General features: G+C 43.2%; 1 protein-coding gene across 1 annotated transcript in view; it reads right to left on the bottom strand.

Annotated features, from left to right (window-relative positions):
- The window catches only part of DYNC2H1 (dynein cytoplasmic 2 heavy chain 1), a 430,803-nt gene that overhangs the window by 309,220 nt on the left and 108,360 nt on the right, over window positions 1–13,223 (bottom strand). Inside the window, 5 exon segments of the mRNA XM_014517608.2 lie at window positions 730–853; window positions 1,492–1,652; window positions 5,806–5,919; window positions 11,181–11,318; window positions 13,053–13,207. Coding sequence (XP_014373094.1) covers window positions 730–853; window positions 1,492–1,652; window positions 5,806–5,919; window positions 11,181–11,318; window positions 13,053–13,207 — 692 coding nt within the window.

The following is a 13,223-nucleotide window of genomic DNA, read 5'->3' as shown; positions in this document are numbered from 1 at the left end:
CACAGGTGTGCTATACTATATTGGAGACTACCAATATTGGCCATCTGACTCAGAAACTGATCTTTCAAATGAAAGGTATTAAATTGTTATAAGAAGAGATTATATCTTAGGCCTTTATTCTGCACTAAGAACAGAGTGGGTGTGGAGCCCCACTGAAGTCAAGGAGTTCTATGTGAGTGCAGAGTAGATAACACTACACTTCTTTTCTTTGCAAAGCAGGGACTTCTTCCTTTTAGAAAAGAAGGAACTAAAGTTACAGAATTCCTCTATAAAATTACTGCTGGCTTGATCATTGTTCAATGATTTCACATTAGTCCCTTTTGTTAATTAAAACTAGTGGGAAGAGTTTGACTTCAGGGGGACCAGCAGAAGCAGCTTGTTATAGTTCCATAGGCCAGAGCTGTGTGGCTCTGCAACCTTGAGACTGCCCTGACATAAGGTCTCTGAGGTCTTCACTACCCCATAACATCGTTTCTCACCCATCCCTGCCCCACATTGAACAAAATCCCTTATACTAATGACCTGAGGAAAAAGCACCAAAGCCACCACTGGCAAATGTTCTCTCTCTGCTGGCAAAGAGGTCCCGTGTAAAAGAAAAATCTTCTACTATTTCCCAACACCAATAAAACAACTTGGAGCTACTTATAAAGCACAAAGCATGCTGCTTATAAAGCTGGTACACTGAAGAATCTAGTCAATTTTTTTAATGTAATACAATAAGCGTGTTACCTTTGGATCAAAAGACGCCTTGTTTTTGGATAGGAGCTCTTCTACGCTCTCTCTTATTTCCTTTGGAATGTAACGGGCATCAAAGGTTGCAATATCTTCTCTCACTCCTCTTTTGGCAAGGAAACTATAAATAGTAATAGCATTAAATTGAATAAAGAAGCATTGATAATAAAGTTAAAAGACCCTCTATGAAAGTAGGATCATTTAAAGAGTACTTTGCTGGAAACTTATCAGTTCTAGCCATAACTAGAAATATCTTACCTATTTTTTTTTATTAAGAATGGAACTGTTTTCATTCAAGAGCATTAGGAATTGTGGAAATGGACAGAAGATGCATGTACATTAGTGTTATAGTATTACACCAATGTAAAAATGTAGTAAATAGATGGCAAAAGCCTCTAAACTAGAATAGCTTTGCCCAGTCTGGTTTAACTTGATCTGCTGTAGAATTATTCCATAAAGTATCTGAGGTAAAACTCCACCAGTGTAAATTGTATCAGTGTAGGTGTCAAGTATTTGCATGTATCCCAGGGTAGTCATTTGCTAAAGGCAAATGGCTACCTCCGGATAATGACACACTTGTCCTTTCTTGAGCAGTGTGTAATTCTCATTGTTTACAAAACTGATGCAAGTTACACAAGGGTCTGTTCTGGTTTGTCCATTCCCATGATGCGAACCTTTTGCAAAAATGCAACAGGAAATATCTGTCATTACAGATTAACATTCCTGTATTAACATAATAAATAAAAAATGTTAACTTACCTCTTCATGCTTACCCATGATGTATCAAAAATCCCCATTAGTCGTAAAACACCCTCTAGTATGTCTCTGATTATATCTGGGGGTACTCGTAGTGACCGGATTTCTGACAAAGACTCAGGCTTTATATTTCCAACCGCCAATTTAGCTTCATTAACCAGCGGCTATCAAAAAAAAACCACCCAAAAACATAATTGTTATATCCACTGGAGAAAATAGAACATTTTTGTCCTCTGTTTTTAAAGAACTTTCCCTTGTGTTTCACCTTTTTATTTACTTCATTATAGCTAATGATCTTTAACTTGCATTCACTTGTGCAAAAGTAATTTTATAAAAGCTAACCAGAAAGCATTTATCAACCAAAATAATTGATTTGGATGTTATACAACATGTATAATGACCTGGAAGATGGGATGGAGTGCACAATCAGCAAGCTGGGGGGAATAGTAGATACACTGGAGGATAGGGCTAGGATTCAAAAAGACTTAGACAAATTGAAGGATTAGACCAAAAGAAAACTCATGAAGTTCAATAAAGACATGTGCAAAGTCCTAAACTGAAGAAAAAACAATCCTATGTCCCAGTACAGGCTGGGAGCTGACTGGTTAAGCTGCAACTCTGCAGAAAAGGACCTAGGGATTACAATGGACATATGGAATATGAGCCAACAGTGTGCCCTTGTTAAGAAGAAGGCTAAGGGCATACTGGCCTGCTTTAATAGGAGGACTGCAGGCAGGTCAAGGGAAGTGATTATTCCCATCTATTCAGCGCTGGTGAGGCTACATCTGCAGTACTGTGTCCAGTTTTGGGCTCTCCACTACAGAAAGGATGTAGACCACGGGTTAGCAACATTTTTGGGCAGAGTTCAAAAAACACCCACAACTTCAACTTGTAAGATATTGCCATGCCAGGGTTAGATGGCAAGGGAGCTATAGGGACCCGATCCTTGTTGTGGCAGCACAGCACTGTCCCCTTCCCCAAGGTGCAAGTCAAGCAAAATGTTTTCACGTGCCACACTCTGGCACGCATGCCGAGGGTTGCCTACCCCTGCCGCAGACAAATTGGAGAAAGAGCAGCTGAGGACAACAAAAATAGTTAGGGGGACTGGGGCACATGACTTTTGAGGAGAGGCTGAGGAAACTGGGCTCATTTAGCCAGGAGAAAAGAAGACTGAGGGGGGATTTAATAGCAGCCTTCAACTACCTGAAACGGGGTTCCAAAGAGGATGGAGCAAGACTGTTCTCAGTGGTGGCACAAAACAGAACAAGGAGCACTGGGCTCAAGTTGCAGTAAGGGAAGTTTAGGTTCGATATTAGGAAAAACTCTCACTAGGAGGGTAGATAAGCACTGGAACAGCTTACCCAGTGAAATTGTGGAATCTCCATCCTTGGAGGTTTTTAAGACCTGGCTAGACAAAGCCTTGGGTGGGATGATCTAGTTGGGGATGGTCCTGATTTGAGCAGGGGGTTGGACTAGAGAGTGAGGTCCCTTCCAGCCCTAATTTTCTATGATTCAATAATTCTATGTTATAATCTTGCTGTTCTCTTCTTTTTATGCTCCTCAGTTTTATAAATAATATATATCATTAGATAAAGAATGCATAACAAATAAGTGCCATATTTACTCATACACCATGTCCCCCTGGATAAAACACAGGTCCTATTTTCAGAAGGTAGAGTAAAGAAAGCAACATTTTTCCTGCCAGCAGAATAAACACAGGCAGCTGCAGTAGGAGGTAAATACTTGTGGCTACTCCATTAACCCCTCAGTTGCTAGCTAGCTTTGGACAATTTTTCCATCAGCAGCAGTGTTTGCAGCAGCAAAGTCTGGCCTAGCAGCAACTTGAGAGTATGCATTTAATAAAGTGAAATGTGGGAACACGGGAGGAAAGGGACATGCTGAAGGGACCCCCATAGAGTAGCCCCTTCTTTGCTCCAGTAGAAGCTTCTGCTGAAGAAGCTTCTATTACCATATGTTCTTGTTTAACATGTGCATCCCGTTTATCAGCAGCTAATATTTGGAAAAGGTGTGTATGGTATACAAGAAATTATGGTACTATATAAATTCATACACCATGTAAACCACAAATGGTACAGGCAGCTGTGTGACATGTGAGACCTGGGAGCTCGGTAAAGACAGGCGCTGGAATAGAAGCCGAGGGGCTTGAGCCTACTATCCAGTGCAGTAAAGCAAGAAAAAGTGGCAGGTGTCACTGCCAAGAATCAAGTTAACCCTTCCCTGGCTTTGCAGCTAATGCCAAATTAAGGGCTTTGGATCTTCATTCACTATATAAAACTGTAGCACTTGTGGGACCTGGAAAAGTTAACCTGGCTCTTGCTGCTGTGAGAGGAGGTGTCACTGCCATCTTGCCCCTACTAGGCTCTGCACAAGCAGCAGCTCATGGTTCCCTGCCTCCATTCTAGAGCCTCAGGGTGCAAACTCCATAAGGTACACCTCTGGGGGTGGGGCTGGTGATCACAGAAGCACTGAAGGCAGGGGTTAAATTGTAGCAAAAAGGTTGGCCACCACTACAGGCAGGCACCACTGCTTCAGGCTCATGTGCCACAAAAAGGCATCTCTTCATGTCTAAGTGAGCCAGATGATAAAAGCTAGCCAAAATTGTAGCCCCACAAATGGAGTAAGGATGCAGAAGTAAATTGTCGTATCAAAGGATTATAAAGCTTGCAAATCCTTCCTATGAAGCAGGTGCATGGAAAGGGACTGAACCTGCAGTTCTGTTCCACAGCTAATGCAGGGTTATACTTTACCAGCACAATGAAATCTCAGGTATTATTTCATATAATAAAATAATTAAATTCTTAGAATTTTACTCCTAGAAATATTCTCCTTCATATTAGTTCTAAAATGTCTGCATAAGGGTGTCTATTCAAACTAAAGAGATTTACTCCAAGAAAATATCTCCCAATTACCTCCCAAACACATCCATGATTCAGAATATGAAGCTTCTCTATTGCTTTGATGACTGCATTGCCCCTTAGACATCTAACTGTAAACTGGCTTTTTATACAATACAACTTCACCCTAAAATAGCAAAATGGTTTATTTCATAATTAAGTACTAATTGCAAAATAAACCTTCATTCAAATATCTCTGTATTTTAAGCTAATTGTATCAAACCTATCAAGTTCTTAGCTCTAAGGAAGGATGACATATTTGGAGGAACAAAAGTAGTTCATATATACACCTATGTGAACATACAGTAAAAGCCACATTATCCGGCACCTCAGAAACTGGCACGCTCCATTAACCGGCACACCGGTTGACGCGGCAAAAGCAAAACCGGAAGTGCCCACCATGGCACTTCCGGTTCCACTGAGCTTCCACAGCATGGGGAAAAGCAGCCTGAGTGGGGCCCTCCTCCCTGTCCCCTGGCACACAGACAGCAGGGAGGGGCAGCGGCTCACCGGATGCAGCAGCCTGAACAGGCAAAGACACCTGTTTGGGCCTCTCGGGTAACCAGCATATTTCATTATCTGGCACTCCCCATTCCCCAGGAGTGCTGGGTAACAGAGCTTTTGCTATGGATTGTTACTGTCAGGAGGAGAGAAGAAACAAGGTAGGAAACTAAAGGCTCCTATCCACCTGCGCAGAGCCTGTTCCGATGTGCTGGAAGCCCATCACGTTGGAGCAGGCTCGATTAATAAAGTCTGCTGGAGCACAGAAATTGATGCACTACCGCAGCCTTCCCCGCATCACATGCCTCAGCGTCCTTGCGCATCTCCATGCTGATAAAACGGTGGAGAAAAACTTCGAAATAAAACACATTCGATGAGCTTTAGTTCAAAGCATCCGACCACCATTTTTCAGTACAGGGATGCTGATACACATGATGCGCACGTGCTTTTAATTAGTGCAGCTTGCTAATTCAAGCACTCGGCGCCACATCCTACAGCACATGTAAAAATTTCCTACATGTCAAATACATTTGATATGTATTTGGAGAAAAACAAACATTCTTGCACATCAACAGAATTCTTCTACTAAGCTCCAATTAATAACATCTATCCAGACCCATTTCAGGGAGTCAGCATAGGGGTAGCAACTGAAAGTGTGGTTTGCCTGAGAAATCATTATTTTACAGAAAGCAAAAAGAAAATGGATCGGCTTGAAACCCCAAATTGCAAACTGAGTGGGCAAGGCTGGCCCCTAGAATAACCTGAACACATTTTTGCATATAAATTTTAGAGAAAATAAATATGAAATGCTCTAGTGAGTTTTCTAGAGTCATCTTGCAGAGTAGCATTGCAGTCCAAGTTAAATAAGGCTCATCTCTTTATATTTTTTGTCAGTTCTCACCTGAACCTCTTTTAGTTCATCATCAATTTGTCTTTTCCTTTCTTCGATTTCTGCAGCTTCTTCTGCTATTTTGTGCTTTATTTTTTCCATTTCCGTTTTTTGCTCACTTGCATTCTGTAAGAGGAGAAAGGCAAACTTCATTTTCCAAACTTGATCATATGGTACTATTGTAGTTTGAGTTTAACTGTTTTTAAATCTTCCTTATAGCTTTGATATACCTAGAACTCTGTATAGAGAGAATATATACATAAAGGCCTCTCCTGTGGCTGAAGGGCCTGGGTCATGAGCCAGTAACAGAAAAGCTGGCAGTTCAAGTATTACTCAGAGAGGTGGTGGAAGCTCCATCCTTGGAGGTTTCCAAGACCTGGCTAAACAAAGCTTTGGCTGGGATGATCTAGTTGGGAATGGTCCTGTGTGGCAGGGCACAGGTTGTGCCTACCACTTTAAGGGCTTGAGCGGGTTGCAGATCAGCCTGCAGGTGGGAACAGACCCAGTCAGGAGGGTCACGTGGCACCCAGGAGGCTGCCTGATTGGTGTAGGGGCAAGCAGTCAGGGCATAAGACAGGCCCTGAGAGCAGAACTGGGCAGTTGCAACTCAGGAGCTGAAGGGTGAACATCTCCTGGCCAGAGATCTGCTGCTCCCAGAACACCTGGAGATCAAGAGTAGGAACTATGGGGATAGAGGAGGTTCCTAGGCCTGGGTAATGACCTAAAACTACACCCTGCTGGATTTGGATGGTGTGGTGGAACTGCCTATGGCAGGGCAGTCTCCAGACACACACATGCCTCCCTAGTGAAATGCGAGTACAAGGCACCAGAAAGCCACAGCCCCCTCTGTCTTGTGGGTGACTCAGTAGAGGGGCAAGTCTAGGGGAGCACACCCTGACAGAAAAGCACAGAGCCAAAGCCCATGGAGTGGGGCCTGAGGCCCAAGAAGCATAAGCGCAGAAGCCCCAGTGAGGGGGTGCTGTGCAAGCTGGAGGCTGTGAGGAGTAGGGTCCATGGGGGGCCTGAAGGACTAAGCATAGGTTGGCCAGAGTAGAGGCCCACTAAGGGGTAGAGAGAGAGAGTGAGCCCAGTGAGGGCAAAACAGTGGGCCCAGGAGGGGTTCAGAGTAACTATGTGGTCCATGAGCTCAGAAGTCGAACCTGTATGAGAGTGAGGGCTAGCTGCCAAGAACCTACCCAGGGAACCTCGACTGGCCATTGCTGGGGCCAGGTCCATGAGGGTTGAAGGGCCAGAGCGCCTACTGTGAGGGACAGCTAGAGCCAGCTACTTGGAGTCCCAACTGGCCTTAGGCAAGGCCAGGGCCTGTGAGGCCAAAGGTCCCAGAGGGGGGACACTGCTAAGAGAGAAAGGGGCTTAGCAGGGGTTGCAGCCCCGGATGATGGCAGAGATTAAGCTGCCTGAGTAGGAGGGATCCAGAGTGGGGTCTAAATGTTAGTCTAGAATATAGTGAGGCTCAGTGTGGGGCCGGAGCCATATAGTGATGCCATCTGTGAGGCATGGGACACAATGTAGGGGCAGGACGGAGCCATGTATTATGCCCTTGGCATCAGGGTATTAAATGAGCAGCCTCCTGCCTAGAAAAAACTACTTCTAAGTTACATCAAAGGCATGGCAGGAAAGTCAGGTGGGCAGACTGCCCTAGATAGGTGAGTAGGCCAATGACTGGACCAGACTTGAGACGGTCCAAACCTTCTTTGAGCAGGGGGTTGGACTAGATGACCTCCTGAGGTCACTTCCAACCTTAACTTTCTATGATTCTAAGTCTTTATTCTAAAGTGTGCATGTGTGCGCGCGCGCTTGTCTGTGTGTCTCTCTCTCCCCTGTCTCTTGCATCAAACATAATTTACCTGTCGTTCACAGTCCTTTCTGACCATCTTTTCTATCCTACATCATTCATTATCAAGATAACTCCTCCCTGTTCAACCCTTGATGTCAACATCCATTGTCTATTTGTTACATTTTCAAATAAGAACCTTTAAAGCTTTCACCCACAGCAACACTCATATTTGGAAAGAATTCCACATAAATATCAGGAAACTACCTAATAATCCTCTTTTAAAATCCTCCTTAAAATCCACCTTTTTTATTCTTCTCACAAAAAATGGCAATAGTTATAATGCTTGCGTGCTAAGACCACTGGCTATTATGATAACCAATACAATCTCACTGATTTTTAAATTCCACACCTGTATGTATTCATCTTGTATCTCTGGTCTTATACCTAGACCATAAGCTTTTGGGGACAGGAACCATCATTTTGTTATCAGCTTGTATGCTACCTAACATTATGGGCTATGAGCTATGAGTAGATCTTTCAGGTAATACAAACAATAAATAATGAAACTGTAGTCTATTTCACAGGTGCTAAGTAAACAGCTCCCTTTGAAGTACACTGCACCTTTAATATCAGGCCTAAAATATATATACCCTACAAATGTTATAAATAAATATGGTAGCATAGCTTAATAAGGACAATAAGTTTTAGGAAGGAGAACAAGAATGAAATACCTGTTAAATTACCATGGTTTAATATCTACTAACTTCAGAATAAAATAAACAGCTGAAGAAGTTACAAAAAATCAGTTTGAAATGCAGCAAGTATTTTTCAATAAGTATAATCTGTAATTTAATATTTAAATATAATGAAATACAGGCAAGCTAAAAATGACCAAACACCACAAGTGAGGAAGTTATTAAAAGTTATAAAATGTGTATTCATCTAAAGAAATAACAATCTTACTGACATTTAAGAGAATTTAAAATTGATTCCTCTAAGTCAGGGGCGGGCAGTTATTTTGGGCAGCAGGCATCCAGCCCCCAGGCTGCATTTTGCTCACCCCTGCTCTAAGTCCTAAAGCTTCTAACAGGTGGCCAGCCTGTTAGGGAAAAGAACTTCCCACTTAACTTTCAAATTAAGTTTTAAAAGAATGCTCATCTTAGCTCATCTTCAGATGAAGTATTCAGAAAGAATTGTGGCTGAAGAGCAGAGATTCTGAGGTGAACACAGATTTCCATATTCTATTGCAGGTACGGGCAAAGTCCAGCCCATAGGCCAGATTGGGCCCATTGCAGACTCCATTTCCCAGCAGTTCCTGCCTGTGTTACTCCAGCCAGTCTCCAGAGACCCCAGGAGAGGTGGGGCTGTGACAGTGCAGGGCTGTGATGGCCCTGCACTCCCTGGGTCTTCATGGAGACCAGCCCAAGCGTGCAGGCAGGGGCTGCTGGGAAATGAAATCCGCGACCGGCCAGATCCACCATTTTGCCCACCCCTGCTCTATTTCCTGGCTAAATACCACAAATCTTACTAAATAAGGCCATTTTTTAAAGGTTCCTAATAGGATCTACTCTAATATTCATGAGCCTCATTTTATCCTCTATTTAAGCTACATTTTGTCCTAAACCAGTTCAAACCAATAAAGGCCCACTAAGGCTAGGGACAGACATTACACAAAACTGGTTTAAGTGATCAGAAACTGATTTAAACCTGTAACAGAGCATAAGCTCAGTGCATATAAATCAGTTTCAAAATGACTGAAACTGGTTTAAGATAAACCTGGTTGAATGTAGTATCAAACAGCTGATTTGGGTCAAACCGGTTGATAGAACTTCTGTCCCAGAACCCTTCCTGGTTTAAATTAAATCAGAGTCCTCCAGCATCACAGATGCTTTGCAGCCCTGGGCTGGGCTGGGCTTTCTGCTCCAGAGAGCAGGCCTGGCCCTGCCCCTCTCCTCCATAGCTGCAAGGAGTTGGCAGACTGCAGGCACAACAGCGTCCACCCAGCTTCCCCCTTACCTACTCCCCTCCCCCTCGTTATTCGCTGCTCAAGCAGAGATCCACCCTTTCTTCTCTCCCCCAGTACGAACCCTAGCCGGCATGTGTTATACTAGCTAATGCTGGAGGGGGGGGGGGGATTTTGTTTTTTGTGGTGGGGGGGGGGGGGGGGGGTGATTTCACTGGGACAGAACAGAGGCAGACAGGACAGTGTCCCCTTAGGGCTTTTGGGAGTTAATCAACAGGTGAGCTGCTAATGTCCTGTTCTTTCCTTGGAAAAAGCTGTTTAAAAGCCTGAACTAATGAGAGAGGCTTTTGTTGTCCTGATGGGCTGCTAAACGTTGTGTTATCAACTCTCTGCTGGCTCTTTGTCTGCAAACCTGACAGACAAATATGAAGAAGCAGGGAAAGGGAGGTTGAAAAGCTCAGTACCATCAACAGATGCATGCGCTGCACACCTCCACTTTGCCTCAGAGTGCTAACTGGGGGCTGTGGTCTGGCAACACTCCTGCCCTTTGAGCAGCAAGCTGCAAAAGGCCTGGGACTGTGCAGGCAGGGTGGGGATTTACTCCCCTCCCTAATCAGAGCATCCTGCCGGGGCCTGGCCATGCCCCCCCATCAGCTCAGCTCTACGGAAGGGAAGTGAGGCTGCTCTGGCACGCCCTCCCCACCCAGCTTCTAGCCTGAGCTACTGCAGACATGTGCCTGGATTTCTTGATTTAAAAGTAAATGTCTATCCACCTGCAAATCAGTTCAAGCTCTGCAATTTAGACTAACCTGCAAAGATTGAATCAATTCAGGCTGAGACTTTTTGAATGCCTGTCCCTAGCCTAAATGTAAAGTGCTCTGAACAACCTTTAGCCTACTTCTTTTAACCTGTCTTCTAAATCATTCTCACCTCTGACTTTGTCTCACTTTCTCATTTCCTCTGCCTCTTCTGCTCTTAGCCAAACTTTGGTTAAGCAAATCCAAGCAAATGCTAGATCATATTCCCATTATGCAGCTTAGGCCCTATTATAGTCTGTTGGGATGGAGGACATATCACCTTGTCTCTGGGTGACAGGGACACAGACAGCCAGGTCTCTTTCTCCTGGAACAAGTGCCATAGCCAATCAAATAAAAAATTCCTTACATTCCTACTTTCTACTACCTGGAGAAGAATCACAGAAGGAATTTACAAAACTTGGCACTTGGACTATCGCGTATAAAACAGTAGAACGCGTTGAAAAAAATTACACTTATTTTGGCTAATATTACAAATAAATTAGTTAAACACAATGATCTGGTGGATGTTTCAGACTGATCTGCAGTAATGAATACTAGTCCTATACAGACATTAGATTGTTATCCTCACTGCACACTATATGGTTGACCCACATGTTGCTCAAATTCCATTTTAACCTCTGTCTCATTGCTAATTTAAACAAATTTGAAGGCCCACGCATATTTCTATACTACTGCTTTTAAATAATATCAACTTTGTACCCCTCAACCTGAAGCTTCACACAGGAAAATGCATGAAAACCATTTACAGAAAAAAACAAAAAGGGTTTTTTTTCCCCCCATTTTAGCTTCTCTCATGACTCCACATTACCTGCATAGACACTGTTATTTCCTGGAGGGCAGCATCAGCCTCATCTTGCTTAGTTTTGAGCAATACACTTTGTTCTCCAGCTTTTCTGTTTAGTTCATCGACAAGGGCTTTGGCCTCATTCAGTTTAGACACTCCTGCCTATGAATGTTTTTGGAAATAACTGGTTAGTAACAGCTAATAGACAAAGTTCAAACTTCTATCATCAGACAGATTGATAATGATAATGATACTAAAATTTCAAAATGATTCAGACTGACAAATTGTTCATTTAAAATGTCTTAATGATTAGGGGTACATAGTTCCCACTAAAGTCAGCAGAAGTCTAGTCATGAATTTTCTGGGATCTTATTGGGCTCATAGGCCACAATGACCAAGTGACCTTGTTGAAGTGACAATAAGTGCCACCCATAGCCAAAATTTAGGCATGCACCTCTAATACTGAAATTCACAAACCTCAGTTAAGTAGCTACCTTCTTCTACCTTAACGGAAGACAATAGACATTTGGGAGAGGCATTCACAAGAGCCAGTACAGTAAGCAGGAGATGCAAAGATCAATCATTAAGTGGAAAAAAGGGTTATCTGAAATTTGATTCTCCTGATCTTAGATATCCAGTAAACAATTCCCACAGCCTTAAGTGCTTCTTAACATGGGATTCACGATCTGAAACCATCATTGCATTTAATCACCGAAGGCTGTGTTGGTTTTTGAAACAAACTACAGGAAGAATTCTACTTCTCCTTGTGCACCTAAATGGCAGTTTTCCAGCCAGGTAAGTGGCACTTAGGCACAAGCTGTTATTCTATCACCTCTGCTTTGTGGACATTTAAGGGTACGCAGGAAGACAGAGCATAAGCCACAGTTATGCAATGGCTGTGAGCGCACACTCATTGTGAATATATAAGCATACACAAGTCCCAAAAATGTACCAGGCAAGAAACTGAGTAATGGGTGTTTGATGCCAAAGAAAGAGGGAGACCACCAATATTTGAGTCCCAATAGCCTATTGCTTCCTGGGCACTTTCCCAAGAAGAGGGAGAGATGGGTTCTAAGCCTCTGTCACCCAGAGGGGGTTTGCATTTGTGCTGCTCTGTCTTCCCAGCATAGTGCTCTACCAACCACACCACAGCTTAGGCATTATCTTGCTAGATCTCCCTTTCAAGCTGCTCCACTCAGCAGCCAAGAGAGGGAGATATGTGGTGCCTGGTGGAAGAGAGCAAAACAGCAAGGTAGAGGATGTGGCTAGAAAACAGCTATTACTTAGGTGCAGAGGGTAACAGAATTCTGCCCTAAATGTTCAAAGGAAAAAGGGTAGAGTTTTGTTCACTAACCTAGAAGCAAGAACACTTGTCCAGGAAGTGGGAGACCTTGATTCTAGACACTAGTTGATCTGAACACTTCTCCCACTTGCCAGGAGAGTGTAGTTACCATCAAGTTATGGGCTGGACTGGGGTGAGAGTAGTTTGTATCTGAGAGAGTGCAGACTCTTGCATACAAAATATGTACACATGAAAAACTTTTCTTAGTCAGAAGAGTAACTTTACAAGCTGGGGTGCTGGAAAGCTTTCTGTTCCTCCCTTCTGAAAGGTACATCCACCCTGTAACACTTGAGGAAAAATGAAGAAGGTGGAAATAACCCCTCCCCAAAGGCATTTGAAAGTGTTCACATTAGAACTTTTAGTACCCCTTCTCTGAAACCAGGGATGATGTGGTCTGAGTGCATGTACAAACAACAAAGGGCCTGGAAGCCCAGGCTAAGCATGCCAGTAGCAGATGCTCTCCACCATGCATAAGGTAAGTGAATAGCAAGAAGATCTACAAATGCAAAAATAATTTGCAATATGATATGTAGTCATTGTTATTTGTTACATACCTGCAAATGGTTTTGCCTTTTTATCAACTCTGCTCTTTTGCTGCTATTGATGGTACTATACATACGTAGAAAAGTCATATATCTGCTAGGAGTTGCTCCATATGTTTTGCATGACTCATGGATTGGCAAAAATGACTTAAAAAAATCAGAATCACCTAAATAGTAAAATAC

This window comes from Alligator sinensis, unplaced genomic scaffold (genome assembly GCF_000455745.1).
Source record: "Alligator sinensis unplaced genomic scaffold, ASM45574v1 scaffold802_1, whole genome shotgun sequence".
Lineage (NCBI taxonomy): Eukaryota > Metazoa > Chordata > Crocodylia > Alligatoridae > Alligator > Alligator sinensis.
This window is presented reverse-complemented; position numbering and strand designations above follow the sequence as displayed.